The sequence below is a fragment of the Podarcis erhardii genome (assembly GCF_964252035.2).
Source record: "Podarcis erhardii genome assembly, chromosome: 5".
Taxonomy (NCBI): domain Eukaryota; kingdom Metazoa; phylum Chordata; class Lepidosauria; order Squamata; family Lacertidae; genus Podarcis; species Podarcis erhardii.
Window position 1 is genome coordinate 12,962,787 of NC_138509.1, and position 27,997 is coordinate 12,990,783.

Genomic DNA, 27,997 nt, shown 5'->3' on the forward strand with positions numbered 1-27,997 from the left:
CACAAGCTAGGGTTGCCATGTTTCAAGAAGTGAAAATCTGGCACAAACAAATTTGTTGTCCTTTTTAAAAAGAAAATCCCCAAAGTTGTTGGGCTTGTCTTAGAAAAACGCCAAGGTTGTTGAGCTTTTTCCTGGAAAAAAATGCGGAAATCCAGAAAATTCCGTCCTGCATGTCACTTCCGCCCTATGGCAACCCTATCTACCCTTTCCACTGCATTTTGCCCATCACTTTCCTTGCTGCAAACAGTCCAGTCTTTTGAGGAAGGGGGCTAGTTGTGTGCAAGACCTCCCAACCTGCTCTAATTTAGCAAGCCAATACAGTGAGCCCACAGCTTACACTGGTGTTACATTCTGGGAATTGCACCAAAAGCCAAAATCTTGCATAGTCAAGACATAATGGTGGATGGGATTGCCAAAGTCATTTTTCCTGGAACCCCGTCCCCATTAAATATTTTTGTAATTTTCCCCCATGTGTGTACAGCTGAATGCGCACAGGTCAAATGCATATAAGTTGTGGGCTTACTGAGTACAGTGGTGCCTCGCAAGACGAAAAGAATCCGTTCTGCGAGTCTCTTCGTCTAGCAGTTTTTTCGTCTTGCGAAGCAAGCCCATTGACGGCTTAGCAGATTAGCGCTATTAGCGCTATTAGCGGCTTTTAGCGGCTTATCGGCTTATCGGATAAGCAGATAAGCGGCTTAGCGGCTTAGAAAAGGGGGGGGGAACCTGCAGGAACACGCAAGACATTTTCGTCTTGCGAAGCAAGCCCATAGGAAATTTGTTTTGCGAAGCACCTCCAAAACGGAAAACCCTTTCGTCTAGCGGGTTTTCCGTCTTGCGAGGCATTTGTCTTGCGGGGCACCACTGTATGTTTTAATCCATCCCAAAAGACAGTTAAAACCAACCAGCTGAGTTAGAATATTTCTGTTTGAGGTCAGTTCATTGTCACTGAAGCCATACCCTCCAATATTTCTCCAATGAAAATAAAGACATCTATTAATAATAATAATAATAATAATAATAATAATAATTATTATTATTATTATTTACCCTGCCTATCTTCCAACATACAATCATACCTCAGGCTAAATGTGCTTCAGGTTGAGTGTTTTCAAGTTATGTTCCGCGGCAACCCGGAAGTAACGGAGCGTGTTGCTTCTGGGTTTCGCTGCTCGCACATGCGCAGACGCTCAAAATGACGTCATATGAATGTGCAGAAGCGGTGAAACGCAACCCGCGTACGTGGAGACGTGCAGTCGCGTGTTACGTTCTACTCAGGATGCAAACGGGGCTCCGGAACGGATCCCGTTCGCATCCAGGGGTACCACTGTATATAAAAACATAATAGTGTTTTTATATATGCGAAGAAGTGTGCATGCACATGAAAGCTCATACCAATAACAAACTTAGTTGGTCACTAAGGTGCTACTGGAAGGAATTTTTTTATAATAAAACATTAAACATTAAAAAACTTCCCTAGACAGGGCTGCCTTCAGATGTCTTCTAAAGGCTGTAGAGTTACTTATCTCCTTGGCTCGGGGGTCGCATAACTCCATACCCTCCAATAAAAATAAGAACATCCTACCATACCCTCCAACATTCCTCTGATGAAAATAGGGACGTTCCAAGGAAAAGCGGGACATTCCGGGATCAAATCAGAAACCGTGAGGGCTTCTGCAAATCCGGGACTGTCCCTGGAAGATAAGGACCCTTAGAGGGACTGTGAAGCCAGCTGGCCCCAGTGAAGGTTTATGGTTTTTAGACTAGGACCTCCAGCCACAAGCTCCCTGCTCTGGCATGCTTCTGGGTGCACCACACATTCTCACTTGAGGGTTCACAATAGCAGACGGTTCTGCTCCTTACTTGCGCCACAGAAGCTTGGGGGTTTCGGATGAGGTTTTTGAGGGAGCGCTGAGACACCCAGTAGAGCTGAGTGAGGAAGCCGTTTGCATAGGTCACTTGATTCATGTGCCTCGGCTTCTTCTGAGGGATTCCGTGGAGATTTTCGTATTTTTTCAGCTGCTCCATCATGCTCTCGTACTGGGAGGAGCTGAGGTATTTCTCGTGCAAGGAGTCCACCAGTGTCTTCTCCACACCTTCCTCTTCCATTCCATCTTCATTACAGGTTTCTGGGGAAAAACAAAAAAGGTACCCCACCCTCCGTTTTTTTAAAGGTAAAGGTAAAGGGACCCCTGACCGTTAGGTCCAATTGTGGACGATTCTGGGGTTGTGGTGCTCATCTCGCTCTATAGGCCAAGGGAGTCGGCATTTGTCTGCAGACAGCTTCTGGGTCATGCGGCTAGCATGACTAAGCCACTTCTGGCAAACCAGAGCAGCACACGGAAACACCGTTTACCTTCCCGCCAGAGTGGTACCTATTTATCTACTTGCACTTTGACGTGCTTTCGAACTGCTAGGTAGGCAGGAGCTGGGACCGAACAATGAGAGCTCACCCCGTCGTGGGGATTCGAACCACCGACCTTCTGATCGGCAAGCCCTAGGCTCTGTGGTTTAAACCACAGCGTCACCCGCATCTCCCTCGTTTTTTAGGACTATATAATAGAATGCTTTTCAGAAATATAGTACAGCGGACCCTCTGCTTATGTTAGCCTTGGGTAACGTAAACTTCGGGTTGCAAAAGCAGTAAACCCAGAAGTATTTTTCTGGGTTTCACCTCCCGCACATGCACAGAAGTGCTGTATGCGCGCGCACATGCGCAGAAACGGTCCTCCGGTTGTGAATTCCTTGAGATGTGGCCGGACCTCCGGAATGGATCTCTTTCAGAACCGGAGGTACCACTGTACTAGATCCCCAGTGGTGATCAAGAACCTCCCCCGATGTCAGCTTCTTACCCACGTGCTCCTGATCGTCAGTCTTCTTCAGTTTCTGACCACATTTGCTTGCAGCTACAGCCGTGGAGTCGCCATTGATCACGTCCAGGAAGAAGTCAGCTGGGTTATTGAAAGGTTCACACTCATACCCTGTAAAGAGAGAAAGAGAGTAAGCGTTGGAGATGTAATGAGACTGAGGGTTCTTTCATATGTGGTGGACCTGTAAAAGGGTAAAAGAGTACAGTCGTACCTCGCAAGTTGAACGGAGTCTGTTCCGGAAGTCTGTTCGACTTCCAAAATGTTTGGAAACCAAAGCGTGGCTTCTGATTGGGTGCAGGAAACTCCTGCAGCCAATCGGAAGCCGCAGAAGGCCCGTCAGTCATACGGCTTCCAAAAACAGTTCGCAAACGGGAACAGTGACTTCCGTGTTTGCGGCGATTGGGAGCCAAAACGTTCAAGAACTAAGCTGTTCGAAAACCAAGGTATGACTATATTGGGAAATACCGTATTTTTCGCACCATAGGGCGCACCGGACCATAGGGCGCACCCGGTTTTTTCGGGGGGAAATAAAGGGGGGAAAATTATTTCCCCCCCAGGCACGGGGCTGGGGCGGGGGGAGCTCGAGCTTCCCCCGACCCCAGCCCCCAAACAGGCAGCTCTCTGCAAGCCCTGGGAGCGCTCCTGCTGCTTGCGGAGAGGTCCGCGAAACCTGGGCGCGCTGATCTCAGCACGCGCAGGCTTCGGCATGCTGGCAACTCTCCGCAAGCATCGGGAGCCCAGCGCTGGCCTCCCGCTGCTTGCGGAGAGGTGTGCGAAGCCTGGAGAGCGTGAGGGGTCGGCTTCAGCGAAAGCCTGCATTCGCAACATAGGACGCACACACATTTCCCCTTCATTTTTGGAGGGGGAAAAGTGCGTCCTATGGTGCGAAAAATACGGTAATTCATAATGAATGGGAAAAAATGGTTTTAAGTACTTTAAAATACAATCAAACCAGAGTTCCTTTTGTTCGGAATAACTCGGATGGAAATTCCCAGGAGCTGGAAAAGGTTATTTATGTATGCCACTCTATGGGCTCATGTTTTGTTAGCCCCAAAATGGAAAATGAGCGAAGTCCCAACTAAGGAAGATTGGCAACTTAAATTGATGGAATATGCGCACCTTGCGGACCTAACATATAGAATAAGAGAACAAGAACAACTTACATTTAAAGGAAAATGTTTAGTGAATAGAGGGAGGAAAATTGTGTTCATTTGCTAATTATTTTATATGATTTATCCTGCATTTGTGATCATGGAATCATAGAATAATGGAGTTGGATGGGACCACAAGGATCATCTAGTCCATGGGTAGGCAAACTAAGGCCCGGGGGCTGGATCTGGCCCAATCGCCTTCTAAATCCGGCCCGCGGATAGTCTGGGAATCAGCGTGTTTTTATGAGAGTAGAATGTGTCCTTTTATTTAAAATGCGTCTCTGGGTTATTTGTCGGGCCTGCCTGGTGTTTTTCCATGAGTAGAAGGTGTGTTTTTATTTAAAATGCATCTCTGGGTTATTTGTGGGGCATAGGAATTTGTTCATTTTCTTCTTCTTCAAAATATAGTCTGGCCCCCTACAAGGTCTGAGGGACAGGGAAAGTTTGCTGACCCCTGATCTAGCCCAACCCTCTGTAATGCAGGAATCCTTCACCCAACATGGGATTCGAACCCAGGATCCTGAGATTAAGAGTCTCATGCTCTACCTATTATATTGTTATTTATTGTTGGTAAGCTGCTTTGAGATTCATTTGAAGGAAAAGCAGCAGTGAAAAACAAGAAGTCAATCAATCGATCAATCAATCAATCAATCAATCAATCAATCAAGTAAGTTATGTCAAATAAAAACTTTTGTGGAAGTTGTACTTCCCCACTGCTAGCACCTACCCTATTTTTGCTCTATAACAGTGTTTCCCAACCGGTGTTCCGCGGCACACTAGTGTGCCGCGGGACGTCGGCTGGTGTGCCGTGGGAGGGAGGCGGGCGAGTCGGGCGGCGAGAGGCGGGGCGGCGGCGGCGAGCACACGCGGGGCGGGGAGCGAGCTCCCTCCCACATCCCATCGCCCCATGCTCCGCGCTGGTGTCCGCAAGCCTTGCGCACCCGGGGGATCTCCCCCCGGGAGCACAAGGCTTGCGGGCAGCAGCCTGCAGCGCGGAGCACGGGGCGCCCTCCGGAGGACGCCCCGTGCTCCACGCAGGTGTCCGCAAGCCTTGCGCACCCGGGGGATCTCCCCCCGGGAGCGCAAGGCTTGCGGGCAGCAGCCTGCAGCGCGGAGCACGGGGCGCCCTTCGGAGGACGCCCCGTGCTCCGCGCTGGTGTCGGCCAGCCTTGCGCACCCGGGGGATCTCTCCCCGGGAGCGCAAGGCTTGCGGGCAGCAGCCTGCAGCGCGGAGCACGGGGCGCCCTCCAGAGGACGCCCCGTGCTCCACGCAGGTGTCCGCAAGCCTTGCGCACCCGGGGGATCTCTCCCCGGGAGCGCAAGGCTTGCGGGCGTCAGCTGGCAGCGCGGAGCACGGGGCGCCCTTCGGAGGCCACCCCGTGCTCCGCGCTGGTGTCGGCCAGCCTTGCGCACCCGGGGGATCTCTCCCCGGGAGCGCAAGGCTTGCGGGCAGCAGCCTGCAGCGCGGAGCACGGGGCGCCCTCCAGAGGACGCCCCGTGCTCCACGCAGGTGTCCGCAAGCCTTGCGCACCCGGGGGATCTCTCCCCGGGAGCGCAAGGCTTGCGGGCGTCAGCTGGCAGCGCGGAGCACGGGGCGCCCTTCGGAGGACGCCCCGTGCTCCGCGCTGGTGTCGGCCAGCCTTGCGCACCCAGGGGATCTCTCCCCGGGAGCGCAAGGCTTGCGGGCGTCAGCTGGCAGCGCGGAGCACGGGGCGCCCTTCGGAGGCCACCCCGTGCTCCGCGCTGGTGTTGGCAAGTCTTGCGCACCGGGGGATCTCCCCCCGGGAGCGCAAGGCTTGCGGGCAGCAGCCTGCAGCGCGGAGCACGGGGCGCCCTCCAGAGGACGCCCCGTGCTCCGCGCTGGTGTTGGCCAGCCTTGCGCACCCGGGGGATCTCCCCCCGGGAGCGCAAGGCTTGCGGGCGGCAGCTGGCAGCGCGGAGCACGGGGCACCCTTCGGAGGACGCCCCGTGCTCCGCGCTGGTGTTGGCCAGCCTTGCGCACCCGGGGGATCTCCCCCCAGGAGCGCAAGGCTTGCGGGCGGCAGCTGGCAGCTGGCAGCGCGGAGCATGGGGCGCCCTTCGGAGGACGCCCCATGCTCCGCGCTCGTGTTGGCAAGCCTTGCGCACCCGGGGGGCGCATGGGGCGCCCTGAAACAGAGGGTTCCCCATGCTGCGGACTGTAGCCTGCCGCCGGACGCGCGGGGCGCCCTGAAGCAGAGGGAAAATGTGTGTGCGTCTTATGGAGCGAATGCAGGCTGCGCAGCTATCCCAGAAGCCAGAACAGCAAGAGGGATTGCTGCTTTCACTGTGCAGTGATCCCTCTTGCTGTTCTGGCTTCTAAGATTCAGAATATTTTTTTTTCTTGTTTTCCTCCTCCAAAAACTAGGTGCGACTTGTGGTCTGGTGCATCTTATAGAGCGAAAAATACGGTATTTTACCTCAATGGGAGTGGTCTTTCCCCAACAACACAGGTGATGACGTGAGTCACCACAGCTGCGTTCCAGAGCACATTTATGTAACAAATGAGACTTCTAAGCAAATTGGTTTTAAACACAGGTATGAACGAGACTAACACCAAATGTTTCCCTTGTTACCTGCCCCAGAACCTTGGAGTAAACAACAGGTAATAAATTGTAGTTCTAATAATGAATAAATAAATAAATAAAAACTGTTACTCAGAGCTGAGAAACAATGCCACAACTCTTAAGCCCCAGACCTGTATCCTGGAAACTCAACTTCTTTACTTAAGAATGGAATAGGGAGTTGTCTTCAAACCATATAAACCACACCTTAACACACAAGTGAGGCTCGATATCTAAGTGTGCTATGGAAGCTGGCGTGTGTGCCTCTTTTTCTATGATTATTTATCCTGTGATAGGAATTCTGAGGTCTTAGATATATGTTAAAGGTTCATAAGTGTACCAACCAAGCACGTACATAGATCAGCACAGGAAGACCGACCTGAAACCATTTTTGATTCCCAAACTGACCAAATGTTTTCTATGCAAGGTCAAAGGAAAATGGAAAAGCCTCCCCATTGTCTTTTCCTTCACAAATACTGCCTCAAGGGCACATTTAAGATATGAATAGGGTGTGAACCTGTGACCTGGCTAAGGAACTAAGTATTTATCATGACAAAAGACTGGCCAGGCTCCCCAGGCAATTCAATCAAGTGACCATTAAACAGGTAACCTGTCAGACAAGATAAACAGATTTCTGCTGTAGATAAACAGATTTCTTTCTGTGATGTAGGTATGATGTATGGAGGGGTGGTCCTGAGCTCCAGGGCAGGGAATTAAAAATGTCTATATAAGGGCAGGCACACCTTTGTTCGGGGTTCCTCCTCCCTCCTGCATGTGGTGAGTGAGGACCCTGTTGCAACAGATCAATAAAGATCAAGCTTACTAGCTGTTTTCCTTCTCAATATTCTCTGGTGGGCCTCTGTTATTTTCTCCTACCAATAGGGAACCTACGTAAGGACTCTATACGGGCTCTTGGATACCACACAGCGCCACCCGTGTCCCTCTAATTGTTGGGTTAATGAACGGCAAAAAGATCTATATGCATCTTCTCTTTCAATGCAGAGACCTTGCCTAGACCTTCCCACAAAATCCCCAGAAACAATGCAATATGGTAACCAGGTCCTTCTTTCTTAAGGGCTAAATAGGAGTAAGAGTAGTGGAAGCTACTGCAGATTATGCCCCAATTCAGGTAAAATTGGCACTTTGCGATAAATAAGTGGGTTTTGGGTTGCCATTTGGCCACTCGGTCTCTAAAAGCTTCGCCTTCACTGCCCTAGGGGTCCCTTCCAACTCTACAACTCTATGATTCTATGCTGAATTTTGACCCCAGAGGAACAAAAGCAAGGTGAAGCAATCCTGTACATTTGGATTCAAAGTGTGTGTGTGTGTGTGTGTGTGTGTGTGTGTGTGTGTGTGTTCAGCGCTACAGTGGATGCTTGGGTTGTGAACGTGATCCGTGTGGGATGCACGTTCGCAACCCACAGTGTTCGCAACCCACAGCCGCGCGTCTGCGCACATGTGGGTTGTGATTCGGCATGTCTGCGCATGCACAAAGCGCGATTTAGCGCTTCAGCGCATGCGCGACCACCGAAACCCGGAAGTAACCCGTTCCAATTCTTCCGGGTTTTGGCGGTCCATAACTCGAAAAAACACAACCTAAAACATCTGTAACCCGAGGTATGACTGTACAGTGGTACCTCAGGTTACATATGCTTCAGGTTACAGACTCTGCTAATCCAGAAATAGTGCTTCAGGATAAGAACAGAAATCATGCTCTGGCGGTGTGGCGGCAGCAGGAGGCCCCATTAGCTAAAGTGGTGCTTCAGGTTAAGAACAGTTTCAGGTTAAGAACAGACCTCCGGAACGAATTAAGTACTTAACCTGAGGTACCACTGTACTAACAACAGAGAGGGCAATCCCCAACATGACAGCCTCCTTCCCTAGGGGCAACTCGCACTATGCCTTCATCATAATTTATCTTGTTCACACCTGCAAAGAGATGGAACTGCTATTGTGCTTTTTCCCTCCTTCACGGTTTTTTCGCGGCAAGTAGAAAGACGGAGGAAGCAGTGGGGGGAAGGGAGAGAATGGAAGAATCCCAATTGGCTCGTGCTGTTTCCTGGAATCCCCATACAATTATGTAAAGGAGACATGGCAATTGGCCATTAAAAGGCTTGTCTGGAAGCGCCCACTGTCAGCCCAAGCAGCTGAGACAGAGACAGTCCCTGATATATAATGAGATGAAAAAAATGTTGAAATATACATTTATAAAGAAACCAGAAGCATTTTTACTGGGCATTGTGGGGAGTGATATAAATAGAAAGGAATGTAAGCTCTTTTTATATGCAATAATAGCAGCAAGAATATTACTGGCCCAAAAATGGAAGCAAGAAGAATTACCGACGATTGAAGAATGGAGGATGAAGTTAATGGACTATGCAGAACTAGATAAACTAACAGGAAGGATTCGAAACCGGTGGGACCAGAAATTCACGGAAGACTGGAGTAAATTTACGGACTATTTGAAAAGTATTTGCGAAGATCAGGCGACGTTTGTAGATTTGCAAGAAGTTTTGTGAGGAGTATTATTGGAAGTATTGCAAAAATGGAGAAGGGGAAGGATGATGTAAAGGCAATATAAAGCTAAGAAATGCATAAGAAGTGGTTAAAACGGTGGATCATCAGAGGTGCTGATGGAAGTCTAAAAAGATTGTATTAGTGATAAGTTTTGTGGTACATTTTATAATTTATATGTTAAAATCAATAAAAATTATTTTAAAAAAGAGAGAGACAGAGACAGTCCCAGAAGTCTCTCTGCTAGGGTCTCCGAGGCGAATCTTGATCTTGACATGAAATCTGTGTGCCATTGGCAGCTCTCAGTTGTCTACAAAAGCTTCAGTGAACCCCTTGAGTTTTCTAATCCCTGCTCTGGTGAGTTTTGCTGACATTCCCGCGCCTACAAACTCTTATAACAACTGTCGGAATCTCCACTCGGCCAAGCCGATAAGCCTCATCTTCCTCCGAGCTGAGCCTTTGAAATCGCCTCCGACATGTTTAATGGCCTGAGCCTCAAGCACATTCTATCCAGCAGGGTTCCCAGCACAGGGAAGAGACGAGAGGTTTGGCTACATTGTATAGAGTTTTATTTCTTACTATGCAGACAGCTAAGAAATATACATCCTCTCTCTTCGAAAGCAGAGAGCAACTGAACAAAGGAAAGAAGGAAACAGGAAACCACTAACGTCACATCCCGTCTCCCTTTCCCGTGAGACTGCAAGGTCTCTGGAATGTAAACAGAGTCCTGTGACTCCATGCAGCTGCACAGTGATAAGAACAGAAACTAACAATAACAAGAGCAAACTTACCAATAGACTGGAAATATCCAAGGGCTTCCTTTGCGGGTCCGTGATAGAGTACCTTCCCCAAAGCCAGTAACGTCAAGCTATCGAAGAGCTTGAAGATGGAATAGCGAGGTTGGTGGATGGAGAAAATGATGGTTCTACCTCTTCTGGAGAGCCTAGGATGAAAAGCCGCACCTTTTAAGTTTAATAATAATAATAATAATAATAATAATAATAATAATAATAATTTATTATTTGTACCCCGCCCATCTGGCTGGGTTTCCCCAGCCACTCTGAGCGGCTTCCATAAAAACCAGAAATACACTAAAATATCACAGATTAAAAACTTCCCTGAACAGGGCTGACTTGAGATGTCTTCTGAATGTCAGGTAGTTATTTATCGCTTTGACATCTGATGGGAGGGCGTTCCACAGGGTGGGTGCCACTACCGAGAAGGCCCTCTGCCTGGTTCCCTGTAACCTCGCTTCTCGTAATGAGGGAACCGCCAGAAGGCCCTCGGCGCTGGACCTCAGCGTCCGGGCAGAACGATGGGGGTGGAGACGCTCCTTCAGGTATACTGGGCCGAGGCCGTTTAGGGCTTTAAAGGTCAACACCAGCACTTTGAATTGTGCTCGGAGACGTTTTAGCTCTCTTGATGAGGTAGGACGATGGCAAAAATGCAAAAACCACGCAAGTCTGCCCCCAGGCCTTAAATTTACAAGCAGGATGCTGCCGCCTTTCTAAAGCTAAGCAAGGTTAGGTTTCTCAATGCCTGGGTGGCCGACCACCTAGGGCAACATCCCCAAACTCAGCCCTCCAGATGTTTTGGGACTACAACTCCCATCATCCCCAGATACCCAGCTCTACCTCTCTTTTAAATCAGAACCAGTGAAGGCGGTGAAGGTCCTGTGTGAGTGCCTGGAGGCGGTTGGTGGATGGATGGCGGCTAACAGATTGAGGTTGAATCCTGACAAGACTGAAGTACTGTTTTGGGGGGACAGGAGGCGGGTGGGTGTGGGGGACTCCCTGGTTCTGAATGGGGTAACTGTGCCCCTGAAGGACCAGGTCCACAGCCTGGGAGTCATTTTGGACTCACAGCTGTCCATGGAGGCGCAGGTTAATTCTGTGTCCAGGGCGGCTGTCTACCAGCTCCACCTGGTACGCAGGCTAAGACCCTACCTGCCTGCGGACTGTCTTGCCAGAGTGGCGCATGCTCCAGTTATCTCCCGCTTGGACTACTGCAATGTGCTCTACGTGGGGCTACCTTTGAAGGTGACCCGGAAACTGCAATTAATCCAGAATGCGGCAGCTAGACTGGTGACTGGGAGTGGCCGCCGGGACCACATAACACTGATCCTGAGAGATCTGCATTGGCTCCCAGTACGTTTCCGAGCACAATTCAAAGTGTTGGTGCTGACCTTTAAAGTCCTAAACGGCCTCAGCCCTCTATACCTGAAGGAGCGTCTCCACCGCCATCGTTCTGCCCAGACACTGAGGTCCAGCACCGAGGGCCTTCTGGCGGTTCCCTCATTGTGAGAAGTGAGGTTACAGGGAACCAGACAGAGGGCCTTCTCGGTAGTGGCGCCCGCCCTGTGGAATGCCCTCCCTTCAGATGTGAAGGAAATAAGCAGATATCTTCTTTTTAACAGACATCTAAAGGCAGCCCTGTTTAGGGAAGCTTTTAATATTTAATGCTGTATTGTTTTTAACACTTGATTGGAAGCCGCCCAGAGTGGCTGGGGAAACTCAGCCAGATGGGCGGGGTATAAATAATAAATTATTATTCTTATTATTATAACAGGGCCAGTGGTCAGGGATGGTGGGAACTGTAGTGCCAAAACATCTTGAAGGCCGAGTTTGGGGATGCCTGACCTAGGGGAACCTATGTACAGCCCCTTAAGATCACAAGGAAATCACTGCTGCATTAGACCAGACACCCATCTGGTCCAGAATCCTGTTCTTACAGTGGCCAACCAGGTGTCTATAGGAAGTCCAGGACCAGGACCTGAGCACAATCGCTTTCTCCTCTCCAGCAGCTGCTATTCTGATAATGGAGATAGAAAATATGCATCATGGCTAGTAGTCACAGATGGCCTTTATCCTCTGTGAATCTGAGTGCAATGATGGCAGAAAGGCAGCATAGAAATAAATATATCTATATATTGGTCCATCACTGCAGACCCTCCAGGTGTCACAGATTTGCAGAAGCCGTCCCGGTGTCCAATTTGATCCCGGAATGCCGTCTTTTTCTTAGGAAGTTCCTGGTTTCATTGGAGAAATGTTGGAGGGTATGGAGTAGGGTTCCCCAGGGATTTTTTCCCCAGCTGGGAGTCACCGGAACACAGTTCCGGCACCTCTCAGGTGAGCGCCATTGCCACTCTAAGAGAACACTCTAAGAGAACAGTTCCGGCACCTCTTTTTCTAGAAAAACAGCACTGGGAATCCCTATTTTCATTGGAGAAATTTTGTAGGGTATGGTAGGACACACACACACACACACACACACACACACACACACACATATAATGTCCTACCATACCCTCCATGGCATTGCTATTATTGTTGTTGTTGTTGTTGTTGTTGTTGTTGTTATCACACACACACATTCTTTATTATGGCCCAAAGACCCGCAAAAACAATTTTGAAAATTTGTTTCATAATCAAAACTACGGTGGACGCTCGGGTTGCAAACGTGATCTGTGCGGGAGGCATGTTCGCAACCCGCAGCACCACGTCTGTGCACGCACGGGTTGTGCTTCTGCGCATGCGCAAAGCACGATTTAGCGCTTCTGCACATGTGCGACCGCCGAAACCCGGAAGTAACCCGTTCTGGTACTTCCGGGTTTCGGCGGGTCTGTAACCCGAAAAAACACAACCTGAAGCATCTATAACCTGAGGTATGACTGTATAATTATTACAGTGGTACCTCGGGTTACATACGCTTCAGGTTACATACGCTTCAGGTTACAGACTCCGCTAACCCAGAAATAGTGCTTCAGGTTAAGAACTTTGCTTCAGGATGAGAACAGAAATCGTGCTACAGCAGCAGGAGGCCCCATTAGCTAAAGTGGTGCTTCAGGTTAAGAACAGTTTCAGGTTAAGTACGGACCTCCGGAACGCATTAAGTACTTAACCCGAGGTACCACTGTATTATTATTATTATTATTATCCTTAAGTACTTTCAAGGGTTTCCAGAAGGGATAGGGCGTCTTACCTCTTCAGCAGGAGGAGAACAGCGTTGGCAGTGCTGGCATCGAGGCCTGTGGTGGGTTCATCTAGGAACAGCACTGGTGGTTCAGTGATCAGTTCCATTGCTATATTAGTCCTCTTCCGTTCTCCCCCAGACACGCCTCGAATCAATTCAGTTCCTACCTGCAAAAAAAATTAATTTAGGCATACCAAGCGTGCATCAGACACTGGAAAAACACCTCTAAGTGGTGTTATGATATTCAAGCTGAGAAGTTAGAAAGCTATACAGTTACTGACTGACACCTGTGTGCATGAAAGCAGCTTTTGTCCCAACCCCTTTTTCTTTGTGCTTCCTGGAACAAGCAAGAAGCCCTGTGGAATGGTTCCCAGCTCAAGTGTATAAAATCTCTCTAAAAGGGAGATTTTACAGCCTGCATCTTTCCCAACTCAAAGATTGCATGATCCTTTTTGTAAGGAAACCAAATCATTTTCTTTTTAAGTTATTTGTTCATCTTTGTTTCGCTACCAGCAGATAGAGACTTGTTTGCTGTAACTTCTGCAAAAACTCTGTGAATAGATAGCTTCACTTATATGGAAAGCTAAGTGTCTGTGATTTATTCTAACCTAAGTATTTTGTGGGTAACAGTTGTTTAAAGGTGGATGAAGGCATAAGTAAATCTAACCAAGTTTTAAGGTGCATTGAGCCACTGTGCTAACTCTGCTACAAGGGAGTAAAGATATTTCTTCCAAACCTCTCTAACATGGGGTGGGTAAAGGTAAAGGTAAAGGGACCCCTGACCATTAGGTCCAGTCGTAACTGACTCTGGGGTTGCGGCGCTCATCTCGCTTTACTGGCTGAGGGAGCCGGCGTACAGCTTCCGGGTCATGTGGCCAGCATGACTAAGCCGCTTCTGGCGAACCAGAGCAGCGCACGGAAACACCGTTTACCTTCCCTCCAGAGCGGTACCTATTTATCTACTTGCACTTTGATGTGCTTTCGAACTACTAGGTTGGCAGGAGCAGGGACTGAGCAACGGGAGCTCACCCCGTCACGGGGATTCGAACCGCCAACCTTCTGATCGGCAAGTCCTAGGCTCTGTGGTTTAACCCACAGTGCCACCCACGTCCCATGGGGTGGGTAGGGTCACACTATTAACACTAAGTTTGTGCTAACAGCTATGGGGATATCAGCAAAACCTTTTAAATTACCCCCAAGATGTGCTCACCTTAGTATCAGCCACTTTGCTCAGCCCCAGCTCATTGATAATCTGGACTACACGCTCTTCCTTCTCCTGAAAGCTGATAGAGTTCGGAAGCCGCAAGGCTGCTGAGAAGAGGAGATTCTCCCTCACTGTCATTGTTCCCATGACAACATCATCCTGAAAGCAGAATATTGTGACTGTAAGAAAGCACACCCAAAGGAATATCCCCCTTCCCTCCGCCCTGCCATTCCAGGTGCAGAAACTGAACGGACTAGCAGCTGATTCTTACTTCAAGAAAGCCCATTAATTTTAATGGGTCTAGACTCTGTTTAGGCCCCATCTGCCCTATAAATTCAAGGCAGCATAAACAGGCATGGCTTCCTCCCTCAGAATCCTGGGAGCTGTAGTTTGCTAAGGATACTGAGAGTTGTTATTGACGGACAGAGTCTTGCAGTAAATAAAATAAGACCACGCGGAGCCAAAGGTCCAAAAGAAAAAACTTTTACAGTGGTACCTTGGCTCTCAAACGCCTTGGTACTCAAACAACTTGGAACCCAAACACTGCAAACCCGGAAGTAAGTGTTCCGGTTTGCAAACATTTTTCGAAAGCTGAACATGCTCTGTTTTGAGAGCCACACTTCCGTTTTCAGTGTTACGCTGAGGTCTGTCTGTTTTTGCTATTTATTTTGTGTTTTTGCAACTCATTTTGTTTTGTTTTGGTGACTGTGTGGGACCCAGTTCAGCTACTGATTGATTGATTGTGTGACTGCAGTACATTGTTTATTGCTTTCATTTTATGGATCAATGGTCTCGTTAGATAGTAAAATCCATGTTAAATTGCTGTTTTAGGGGTGGTTTTTAAAAGTCTGGAATGGATTAATCCATTTTGCATTACTTTCTATGGGAAAGCATGCCTTGGTTTTGGAACACTTTGGTTTTCAAATGGACTTCCAGAACAGATTGAGAACCAAGGTACCACTGTCCTAAAAGGCAAAGGTTCGTTACAAAAAACTTCAGACACACAAGGTACAAATGAAAGTAAGAGAGAGCAATAGAGAGCAACTCGCTGAGTGCAGGAATTTCTCTCTCCCAGCTCAGTGTGACCTTGAGATAGTCAAAACAATATTTGCATCGGACTTCTGGGTTGGCGCCTCCGGCAATGGCTGAGCTCCTCCGATCGGGAGGAACTTACTCCGTGAAAAACAGGGTCTGATCGCCACGGCGAAGGCGGAGACCCATTGAAATCACAAGTGGGAGAAGCTTATGAACTTGGGATTCGGCTGGCACCTTTTGCGTCTCCCCTACTCGCGGGGAAACCCTGTTTTGGGGATCCGGAGCGACGTGGGGTGAGCGGCGCGGTGCTTTGAATCGACTGCTTTTTTCATGGAGTGAAGCCACATCGCTGTTGCTGGAGAGCGCTGACTTTTTTCTGTGGACAATTGGATTTTAAACAACTACCCGTGAGTAGAACGAATAATTGGATCTTTAAATATCTTAATTTGGTGCTGAAGCGGGAAGGTCATAAACAGGAAGTCCGCCTTCCGCTTTTGTAAATAGACTGAAGCAAAGATGTTACAAGGTAAAGTCTCTGAAAGCTTCTGATAAAAGATTAAATTTCCATCGGTTAAAAATATAAATCCCCCCTTGGAGGCAGGTGAAGAGGGGGGAAATTTTGAATTTTGAACTTAGTAAGCCTGCAGGAGTGAGGGGAAAATCAAATCACCTCAGCTCTGAACCTGGGAACGGGTTGCCAGATGACGTTTGGGGAACGTTCGTTGACAGAACGGATTTGACAGCTAGCTAAAATAAGAGCAAGATACTGTTTCCATTGTCCTCTTCTGCATTCAAAATGGAGGAAAAGTAACTGAAAATCGAAACTTTGTTTATTGCTTGCGTTGTGCTTGAAAGAATTCATACAAGTGGAGACTGTTTCCCTCTAGAGGGAGCTTTTGAAACTGTTACAGGAGTGTAACTGGGGGATCTCCAGCTGCAAGATAAGGATTCTGAGAACCAGTGATTGACCTTGGACTATTCAAAATGTTGATAGGAGAAGATATTGTGACTCTATTACGTAAAATAAGTCATTCGCTGGAAGAGCTTAATAAAAAGACGGATGCCATGACTTTTAAAGTTGATAACTTGGAACAGAAAGTGACTAATTTGATACAAGAAGGGAGCACCATCACAAAAATAATTCAGGACCTGGCACAGGAACCTACTTTGGCAGAACAAATGGTGGAGGAAAAGGAGAAAGTTGTTGTTTTTGAACCTAAAATAACACAAGCGGGACCCTTAGTTTTACAGAAGCAAATTGAGGACTATAAACTGAGGCCTTTTATGATTGAATATAGAAAAAGTCAGATTTTGAGGATTGGACTGAAGAAGGAAAGTCAGAAAGATCCCTCTATCCAGGGATTAATTGACTTTTGGGACATGGATTTGGATTTGGAGGAGATTGAAGTTTTGGGGGCCTTTGGATTTGGAAGAATCTTGAAATACGTCCTGAAACACTTTATAGTCTCTAGCTTCAACTATGGAAATCTGGCTGAACTGTCCAGAAGGAATAAAAATATTGTTAGGACGGAGTTTTCTCGAGATTTGCTCTCTAGCATTAAAGAATATGAAGAAGATCTGCAGAAGGGACCTGGAAAAGAGTTAAGAGCCTCGGACATAAGATCTCCAGGTTGATGGACTATATGGAATTGACGGAAAGGACTGGCAGAATCCGAAACCAGGGAGAGGAGCTGATGGAAGAAGATTGAAAAATTTAAAGTTTATATATAGAAATATTGCAAAATTAATGAGTGATAGAAAAATGGTGGATTGATATTTTATGGATTTAGCAGAAATGTTATAAGGAGTTAAGTATATATAAGTATTTTAGTTTTAATGTTAAAATAAGGTTAAAAAAATATGTTATGTATAATATGACAGAGAATAGAGAAAGATGGAAAGGATTTGCTGAAACAACTAGTAGAAGTGGAAAACAAAAAGGGAGGTGAGAGGAGGTCTAGGAAACAAGGGAACGAAAGAAAGAGCTTTGAAAAGGCTCTTTCTTTAAAAATTGTTTTTGATTTGTTTTACTTAGGGTTAGGGTTAGGGAGTGGGCTCTGTTTAGTTTAGTTCATAGTGTTTACTTTAATGGGTTTAGCTTGTGTTTTGTACTGTTTTGTATTGTATTGTACTTTTTATCTTTTCTTTTTTTTCTGCTTCTGTTTTCTCTTCTTTTAAAAGTAATAAATATTACTGTAAAAAAACAATATTTGCATCGGAAATGAACCTTCTAGAATCTTCCAGAATTTTCTAACACTTTCCAGTTTCTGCCTACAAGGACTTTAGTCATGACAGTTAGGAGGCCCTTATTCCCCTCACAGAGCTACAGTTCTCAAAGTGGTTTAACAGCCAGTCCTTCTTCCCAGGGAACTCTGGGAATTGTAGTTCTGTGAGTGGGAAGAAGAGTCTCACAGCTCTCAGCAACTCTAGTTCCCAGGATTCTTTGGGGGGAAGCCACAGCTATCTGAAGTGGTATGATAGTGCTTTGACTGTGTCATGCAGATGGGTGCTTATCACCCCAAGAACTGGGGTGGCGGGGGAAACAGATATAGCAGAATCAAAATTCAAAAGGCTGAGACACTCACCTGAACTACATATCCTGAGATGCACTTGAAATTGGGAGGCTGTGGGACACCATCTATAAGAACATCCCCTGACAAGCCAGCAGGATCTTTTCGAGCAGCCAAAACATCTAGGAGGCTAAAGGTAAAGGCAAAGGTAAAGGTAAAGGACCGCAACAGTTGTTCAGTTGCGGACGACTCTGGGGTTGCAATGCTCATATCGCTTTACAGGCTAAGGGAGCCAGCGTTTGTCCACAGACAGTTTTTCCGGGTCATGTGGCCAGCATGACTAAGCCGCTTCTGGCACAATGGAACACCGAAACCAGTGCAGCGCACGGAAACGCCGTTTACCTGCCCGCTACAGTGGTACCTATTTATCTACTTGCACTGGCGTGCTTTCGAATTGCTAGGTTGGCAGGAGCTGGGACTGAGCAATGGGAGCTCACCCCATTGCGGGGATTCGAACCGCCAACCTTCTGATCGGGAAGCCCAAGGCTCAGTGGTTTAGACCACAGCGCCACCCGCGTCTCTAGGGAGATTTGTAATCCTTTCTTTCCTGGACCTTTCTTCCTTCTTAATCCTCTCCCCCAAAACTGCTCTCCGTTCCATAAGCAGGGGGTGGGGACAGGCTTCTGGGCAAGCGGTTTCGACAGAGAAAGGAAAACCCTCACCCATCTTCAAATCATGTGCCAGTAGCTTCTAATTAAATAACAATAATTCCAAAAATCAAAGCTTTGTGATAACAGATTTCCCACACCACTTGGAATTTGGCCTTAAGATATACTCACGAAGATTTGCCGCTTCCTGTTGGTCCCAGGATAGCATTCATGCCTGGTCTCATGATGCCACTAGAAGTAAAAATGAATAAAAAGGAGGTTCAGTTTATCAATTGTTTTCTGCGTGATCTATGTGGCATAATGACATCAGATCCTTTCCCCATGTCTTCTGCCACACCAACGTTTTGTTACAGAAATTTCCGTTCTGGAATTGTTTGTGATATAAATGGTTCACCTGCTATTATTCTGCTCATAATTTTATTCTTCCACCTGCCCGCAGGTGTTTGTGAAATCCTATAACTGGTGTTGAATCTGATTCTTCAATACCTCCTCTTCCATTTTAAAATACCAAGTTTCTGGCCCATATGTATGGAAATATGCAAAGAAACCTATGCCCTCCCCACGGCTGGATTTACCGTATTTTTCGCTCCATAAGATGGACCTAGTTTTTAGAGGAGGAAAACAAGAAAAAATATATATTCTGAATGATACAGTGGATGTATGATTTTTGTGGTTCATGCTGTGGCCACAGACATGATATGTGATTTGACGGTGAGTTTGGGATAGCCCAATGCAAAAATCCTGAGGATCCATGTGGATCCGTGCTTTGTAACCACATTTTTGCGCCATTGCGGCCCCACAAAACAGTGGATGCATGATTTTTTTGGTGCAGGCTGTAGCCATGTACATGCTATGTGATCTGATGGTGAATTTGGGGTGACTCAATGCAAAAATCCTGAGGATCCATGTGCTTTTACCTCCCCCCTCCCAGGCAGCCTCCTTTATCGCTAGCGTCCCTTATCTCCCTCCTGATCGCTTGACCATCAGCTGCTCATCTGCTTCCTTTCAACACTCCCTTCCCTCTTCAAAACAAAATAAAAAAATTCCTTCCAGTAGCACCTTAAAGACCAACTGAGTTAGTTCTAGGTATGAGCTTTCGTGTGCATGCACACTTCTTCAGATACACATCTGAAGAAGTATCTGAAGAAGTGTGCATGCACACGAAAGCTCATACCTAGAACTAACTCAGTTGGTCTTTAAGGTGCTACTGGAAGGAATTTTTTTATTTTGTTTTGACCATGGCAGACCAACACGGCTACCTATCTGTAACTGGAACTATGGAAGGCATCCCTTCCCTCTTGTTTACCTTAGTGTCTTTTCCTTATCTGAAGCAGTTTTTTTGCTCCTCCTCTTCTTCTAATTTCTCTCCTCATTGCTTTAATCTTCCTGTCTCCTCTCCTTGCAAGTTCACTGACTTTGCCTCCCCCCTCCCAGGTAGACTCCTTTATCACTAGAGTCCCTTATCTCCCCTCCCAATCGCTTGCTGATCAGCTGATCAGCGGCTTCGTTTCAACACACCCTTCTCTCTTTCTAAAAAAAACCAAAACCACACAATCTGCTTTTCGCCCCTGGGCAATTCAGCTCCAGGGACCACGCATTTGCTCCATAAGACATACAGACATTTCCCCTTACTTTTTAGGAGGAAAAAAGTGTGTCTTAGAGAGCAAAAAATACGGTATCTGACTTTTAGAAGACATCTGAAGGCAGTCCTGTTTAGGGAAGTTTTTAATGTTTGATGTTTTATTGTGTTTTTAATACTCTGTTGGGAGCCGCCCAGAGCGGCTGGGGAAACCTGGCCAGATGGGTGGGGTATAAGTAATAAATTATTATTATTATTATTATTATTATTATTATTATTATTATTATTATTATTGGTTTCCAATCTTCTCACTTTAAAAAGGAAGTCAAATGAAAGGAAGGCTATCCCCCTAGAATTTCCCAAGGCTTGAGGAAGTTTGTGCACATAACACTCTATTGTTTTCCAGATTTGGATGCTCTTTCATCTGCCTGCCCATATAATTGTTTGAGCTATCAGATTGGCACTTGCATAATGTGGACCTTGCAGAGTAATTTAGTGGCTCTGAGCAGCAGCAGCAGCATTGTGATGGCCTGGGATTCGGACTCAGAGGCTGAACCTGAGGAATCCCAGCCTGCACAGGAGTCCCTGCCTCCAGAACCAGCTGAGCCGGGGCTGGAGTCTGAGACTGAAGGGTCCTCACCTGTGCTGGATCCTCAGGTGCAGGCACCAGCTGAGTCTGCTCTGGCTCCTGAGGGGGTGGAGGACCCATTGCCTGCAGGTGCCCCACTCTCAGCCCCGTCAGGGGAAGCTGAGGTTGCCTCTGAGTCCGGTAACCCTTCAGCCTCTCCTGAGCTGCAGAGGCTCAGGGCAGAGAGGCGGAGGGAACTAAGTTCCCGCAGGAGGAGTGCTCACCTCTAGGCCAGGAGAGGCGAGTCACCTGTGGACCAGGGCCGCCCTATGCCTCGGGGCAGATAAAAGCCAGCCAGCCCCAGTCCCAGGTTGAGGGAACAACGTTGTTGCTAGCCTGTTCCTGCCTGCACCCTGTCCTGCTCTCCTGCCAGAGTTCCTGACCCCACCCGACTCCCTGCCTTGGACCCAGTTTCAACTTTGACGGACAGCCTCCATACCACACCATTGACCTCGGACTGGACTCAGACCTCGCCTCTTGGTTAGCCCCTAGGACCAGCACAAGCTGAAGGGAGAAACCCATTCTCTTGATGGGAAGCTCAAGTCTCCCCAAGGGAAATGTCACATCTAACATGTGGTACACATTCCTCCAGCAAATAAAACAACAGAATTAAATCACAGCAGGCTTGTAGGCAGAGGAAGATGGGCTTGTGTCTCATACTGAGGCAGAGCCGAAGAATGGGATTGAATGCTCCTTTTTGACCTATTCCAGGTACCTGTTTATGTCACACATGAGGGTCCTGCTTCAACAATGTATTCTCCCCATCTTTATGTCATATTGTCTCTTTGCTGTGCTTCCCAGCTGGCTTGTTGCAGACCTGGACCTCCCAAAGGCACATCCAGCACTTTAAAGCTGGGCTTTTCTCTCCACACATAAAATCTCAGCAAAGATATTCGCAGTGCTCCTTTCAGAATTATGCCATTAACTAAGCAATTGATATTGGAAACTCCCCCCCCCCCCCAAAAAAAACTACACCTAAAACTTCAGCTCACCCATTCTATTTACTATCTGAAAACATTTATTGTCTTGAGCTCTCAGTGAATCAGGAAGACGAGCTCCTTAAGTACCGTATTTTTTGCTCTATAAGACGCACCAGACCATAAGATGCACCTAGTTTTTGGAGGAGGAGAACAAGAAAAAAAATATTCTGAATCCCAGAAGCCAGAACAGTAAGAGGGATCGCTGTGCAGCGAAAGCAGCGATCCCTCTTGCTGTTCTGGCTTCTGGGATAGCTGTGCAGTCTGCATTCGCTCCATAAGACGCACACACATTTCCCCTTACTTTTTAGGAGGGGAAAAGTGAGTCTTATAGAGCAGAAAATACGGTAATGTTTGATACATTACTGTATTTTAATATTGTGTTGGAAGCCGCCCAGAGTGGCTGGGGAAACCCAGCCGGATGGGCGGGGTATAAATAAAAAAATATTATTATTATTATTGTTGTTGTTGTTGTTACTTCCCCCAAAATTCTCTGTTAAGACACATATTGCATGCACTTACTAGACGTTATGAAGGATTTTCTTTTCCACCACTTTCCGTTTGCACGGGGGTCCCCGGGACTGCTTGATGGAATACTGGATGCCATGGAAGCTCACCACTGACCCCCGAGGGGATCGGAGAGATTCTCTGGTTGGGACTGAACGCAGGAATGGACCCCCTCGTTCTGGTTCATTCCCAGCAGATACATTCCTAGGGTTGGACACAGCTGCTGTTTCTGCACCTTTGCTGCATGTGTCAAACTCTATCGGCCCAACGCTGACAGAGTCTTCGATTTTCTCCAAGGTTCCCATCTGTCACTGCCTGAAATATATTAAAATGCATTGAATTCGCTTTTGAACAGAACACTTACAGCGGATTTGAAGCACTCCCTTTGAGGATTCCGAGAAACGTGAAGAATCCCGTCATTTCTACAACACTTTCAAGGTACATATTATCGTCACCCCCAAAATAACATGCCTAAAATCTACCAGGCTTTACGGAAAGATTACTTAAGGGTTTTCTGCAGGCTTGCAAATATAACAGACACAACACAAGAGGGAAAAGGGATTGGGAGGGAAGAAGAAAATAAACAAGCACAGGCACAATTTCTTAAGGTGACATAGTTATTATAATTATCGCTTGGATGGAGACCATTCAGGGAGGAGTCAAATGGCAGCTGGGTTCTTTCTCTGCCAGTGGATCGGGCCCCGTTATCACACTGAGATACAGGCAACTCTCAACCTACGAAGGGGTTATGCTCTGGAGAAAGCGTGTAAAGCTAAAATTGTGTATAGTCATAATACACTGGGTTCAATGTTGGGTGCAATTGCCAAAGTCTTTTTCCCCAGATGCCTTCCTTTTTTTAACCCCCCCTTTTTTGCTAAGCACGTAAAACCAGTGGTATAGCGTGGATTGCCAGTGCCCAGGGCAAGGCATGTATCCTTAGTACCACCTGCCTATAGGCTGGAATGAGGGGGCAATAGCTTGGCGACCTGCCCCAGTGGCAGCTGCATTGCCCCATGAGCGTTGAGCATAGCGGAAAGCTAAATGTGCTCAAGTTAGATGTGCTTGAGTTACCTGTACTCTCTTACAGCAGTTTTGTAACTGAGATTACACTTCCTGTTTCACAGACCAGGGATCATGAAGATAAGAGCTAATTCTTTGCCCTAGACAACTGGACCTGAGCCATCTATATTTTATTATATGGTTGTATAGATATAAATTTATGAATAATTCTAATCAAGCGTCATTCCACTGTATAAGCAAACCAGCTGACCTCATTTTTGCTCAGTATGTAGTATTCTAATAGGAGCTAGGTGTTCATTTAGAAATTCAAGAGCTTGTTATAAGTACTGAAACAGGAATGAAACAACAGGCTCCAGTCCTCTGTGCAGTTCCCATTCATTCCACAACAGACAATAGACAATGGAAGAAATACAACGGTGATCTGTGTTTACATTTCTGACAGTGCAATCCTATAAGATAAATACAAGAGTCCCATCAGTATTGGCATTCTGCGGGTTCCTGTAGACATACCTGTTAAAGCACGGATTCCCCTGAACTGAACTTTTGGCTTTATTGTTTCAGCTGTTTTTTCACTCTTTTAATTGTTACACATTTTTAATTGTCTATTTAACTAGGGATGTTTTAATGCTCAATGGATTTGTTATGTAATAATAATAATAATAATAATAATAATAATAATAATAATATATGTCTATCAAGAAGCCCCACTGAATTCAGAATAAGGTTTGCGGAACTCAGTGAGACTTTCCTTTGAGCAGACATATGTAGAATTTTACTGCAAGCCAGAATGTCCCCAGATCAACTCATTCTTCCAATATGAATTCACACAGGCCACTATCCACCTCAGATCCTGCCACTGTGGCCGCAATCCCACACCGCAGTCTAGCGATAATATCAGCCTACTTTACTGGAAGCAGCCTTATACTGAGTTGGCTCATTGGTCCACCTAGCTGAATATTGCCCCCCCCCCAGCCTTTCTCAACCTTTCCCCATCCCATGTTCTTGAACTAAAACTCCCACCACCCCTGACGACTAGGCATGCTGGCTTGGAACGATGGGAGTTGTAGTACAACAACACCTGGGGCCCAAAGGCTGGTCTACACACTAGAACTGGCCAGGGCTCTCCAGAATTTTAGGCAGGAGTTCTTTCTGTCCTGGCTCTACCTGGAAACAGCAGGGATCGAACCTGGACGCTCACGTATTGAAAGAAGATGCTCTAGCACTGAGCCATGGCCCTTGCCCTAAAATACAGGTGAACTATATTCTTATTATTATTACCTGCCTTTCACCCTGAGGTCCCAGGGCAGGTTTTACAGCATTAAAACACAATACTGAAAACTTACAATCACAAAATTAAGGTGAGTCCTAAAACAAAAGCCAGGGTAATTAGGAGCATCTTAAGTATTTTCTGGAAGCTGGACAGTGAAGGTGCCCGGTGCAACTCTTTGGGGAATTATAGAATTATAGAGTTGGAAGGGACCAAAAAGATTATCTCGTCCAAACCAGGAATCTTTTGCTCAAATCCACAACCCTGAGATTAAAAGTCTCCTGCTCTACTGACTAAGCTAACGGAACAACCAATCTGCAAATTGTTATTAATTCTGAATATTCTTTTGCCCTCGTTCTGTTTCTTTACTTATGAAGAAAACTCAGAGAGCAGAGAAGAGCACAGACAGGCTTTCAGAAGTCAAGATGATTAAAAGGAGACCTTTAACTGGATCATCCTCTGCAAACTGATGCGAGTGCAAATTCAATTTACAAACAAAGAACTCATGATCAGCCGTGTCTTCTGAATTAGCCCATTCCAAGGGGGGTGGCAAAAGGGGCTTTTAAAAAACCATTAAAAATTTTCTTGGTTTGCAAAAGCACATGCCTTGTCTCTTTTCAGGCTGTACAGTCTTTCTTACAAATCAGCTACATTTGTTGAGAGACATTAGTGTTGAGTACTGCCTTCCCTGCAGAGCAGCCCAGCAGACTCCCAGTCCTCTGAAAACTAAGTAAGTAACACAAATTGCAGATAGCTGTGAGGCGAAAAGAGTGACAGGCAAACTAGCCATTACATAGCATCCTCTCTACTTCAAATGCCCAAGCGGTTCAGTACCTCTTTGGTTCTGCTTGCTGCCCAAAAGCTCCCGGTCCGATTCAGCTCAGCTGCCTACAGGTCTCTCCCCAGCAGAACTGAAGGTGAAAACCGCTATTCCCTGGTTGCTGCTGACTCAGTTCAAGGCAACTTACATAAACTTTTGTTTGAGGAACTCTCATTAGCAGCTTCTGATGCTGATGGGAGTGTCAAATTACTGCTGTCACGCAATCTCCCCTGAGGTCACTGGAAGAGAAGTCACAAGCGAAGAGTCAGCGTTGCCTTTGTAAAGAGAATTTTAACTGTATTTTTGTTGTGGTTGGCTTTTTGTCTTTTTCTTTTGGCAGATAGGGGGGTTTCGGAAGATCTTCGGAGATGTAGGAAAAAGAATCTTCCGGTTTTGAATTTGAAGACCTCCCCTTTCTCCCACTGATGATTCTACGTTTACCCTGAAAAGCCGTGTAAGAAACTGCATGCAGGTTGCGAACATGACTGCCGGAATTCCTCCTGCTTTCTCCAGGTTGCCGTTTGAACCTGTGCCCTGTTCTTGCCTCAATTTATAAATTGGACAGAAATAAAAAATCCTTTCCCCATGCAATCTCTTTTTGCGTTACTTCGCAATGTAAACCAGTGGTGAAGGTTTTTACACACTCTCCCTAGAATAACATACCCTCCTCTCTGGATGACCTATTGCATAATAGGCCGTAAGGTTACCAGATTTTTTTCAATGAATCCGGGCACACTTTTCAGCTTCAATGGATTTTGTATGGGGACTGATTTGTAAATCCAGGGGCTGTCCCCGGAAAACAGGGACGTCTGGTAACCTTATAATACGGACATCAAACAAACAAAGAAAAACAAACTTTCCCACCCTTTCCATTGGAAGTCGAATGGAATCCATTCCAGAAGTCCGTTCGACTTCCAAAACGTTTGGAAACCAAAGCTCCTGCAGCCAATCAGAAGCCACGAAAGCAGCGTCAGACGTTTGGGTTCCAAAGAATGTTCGCAAACCGGGACACTCACTTCCAGGTTTGCGGCGTTCAGGAGCCAAAACGTTTGACTCGCAAGGTGTTTGACTTCTGAGGTATGGTTGTACAACACAGCCCCCTTTCTGCATCGCCTGCCTGGAAACGGCTTACTTCTGAGTAGACAGCGTCAAGCTCTATTTACAATAAAGGAATAAACACTCCATATGTTTCCTAAGAAATGGCTGGCTGCGGAAGCACTGCAATGAAATAATTTAAAGCGCATTGGTGACCTTTTCCTTCGAAAATATAGGAAGTGCTTTGTATGCCAACTTCACCATTTCCTTTACAGTGATACCTCAGGTTAAGTACTTAATTCGTTCCGGAGGTCTGTCCTTAACCTGAAACTGTTCTTAACCTGAAGCACCACTTTAGCTAATGGGGCCTCCTGTTGCCACCGTGCCGCCGCCGTGCTATTTCTGTTCTCATCCTGAAGCAAAGTTCTTAACCTGAGGTACTATTTCTGGGTTAGTGGAGTCTGTAACGTGAAGCGTATATAACCTGAAGCGTATGTAACCTGAGGTACCACCGTATTTGGTGCAGGGATTTTATTTTAGGATAAACAGGTTTTTGCACCCACCCACCCCACTTTAAATTGTTCTCTGACACGTGGAGAGGAGGAAAAATGAAAACCGGGACATTTCAGGATCAAATCAGAAACTGGGACTGCTTCTGTAATTCCGGGACTGTCCCTGGAAAACAGGGACCCTTGGAGGGTAAGCTATGAAATAAGCTAAGCAGCTCTGTTGCCCTCTAGAGCAGGGGTCAGCAAGGTTTGCCTAGCCTGGGCCAGTTCACTCCAGCGGAGATCTCTCCATGGGCCGGATTGCGTGTGTGTGTGAGTGTGTGCACCTGTGATTTCTGGTGTCTGTGTCTGTGCAGATGCTATTTTCAGTGCCCACATCTGCGCAGATGCTATATTCGGTGCCCACATCTGCGCAGATGCAATTTTCAGTGTCTGCACATGCGCAGATGCGATTTTTGGTTTTTCAGAAGCGAGTCCCCGTGCCACACTGTGCCGGTTTAGCGCAGCGCATAGGGGCTTGCTGAGCGGGTGGCTCAGTTTGGGGGCAGCTTGTGGGCTGGTTAAATGACCCTCGTGGGCTGCTTGTGGCCTATGGGCCTTAGGTTGCCTACCCCTGCTCTAGCGCACTGAGTCCTCTTTTAAAACAGCTGGCCTTCTTGCAGTGGGCAATTCACTGAAAAGTGTTGGGTGAACAAATGATTAACAGGAGACGAGGAGAGTAAATTAGGGGGAATTCCTCGATGTCCTATAACCACCCTGTCAACAAATCAGAATGAAGCTCCATGTGAGCATTGCTCAAACAGAATAGGATGAAAGCTCGTTGCATAGGTCACTTCCACTAGCGGTAACATTTATTGAAATTGTGATTTACCACAAAACTGTGTGTCTGCTATAGGCCCACCACATATTTTAGCTTTATTCTTCACATATGGTAAGGATTCAAGGGTGATGTGGCGCAAGGACTAATCGGAACTGCTGCAGATGCTGTCTTCTTCCATCTGGAAGGAGCCAGAGCGTCAGTAAACAGCCGATCGTCTCCCCCAAACAGGCTCCCCCCTCCCTTTGGCATATGGCTTTTGCACTGTAAAGTCAGCTCCGCGCAAACAGATGAAAAAACAGGAGACGAGCAGAAATTGCTTCCCTGTGTGTTTG

At 46.8% G+C, this 27,997-nt stretch overlaps 1 protein-coding gene across 1 annotated transcript in view; it reads right to left on the reverse strand.

The window, feature by feature from the left end:
• LOC309343078 (broad substrate specificity ATP-binding cassette transporter ABCG2-like) overlaps positions 1–25,540 on the reverse strand; it is a 38,070-nt gene extending 12,530 nt beyond the window's left edge. Inside the window, exons 1-9 of the mRNA XM_081864295.1 lie at positions 25,316–25,540; positions 22,210–22,509; positions 18,675–18,734; positions 17,911–18,025; positions 14,297–14,449; positions 13,096–13,253; positions 9,906–10,057; positions 2,850–2,978; positions 1,861–2,126 (exon numbers count right to left, since the gene is read on the reverse strand). Of these exons, the coding sequence (XP_081720421.1) occupies positions 1,861–2,126; positions 2,850–2,978; positions 9,906–10,057; positions 13,096–13,253; positions 14,297–14,449; positions 17,911–18,025; positions 18,675–18,734; positions 22,210–22,499 (1,323 nt within the window). The 5' untranslated portion in view covers positions 22,500–22,509; positions 25,316–25,540. The remainder of the gene's footprint in view (positions 1–1,860; positions 2,127–2,849; positions 2,979–9,905; positions 10,058–13,095; positions 13,254–14,296; positions 14,450–17,910; positions 18,026–18,674; positions 18,735–22,209; positions 22,510–25,315) is intronic.
• Positions 25,541–27,997: the final 2,457 nt, after the last annotated feature.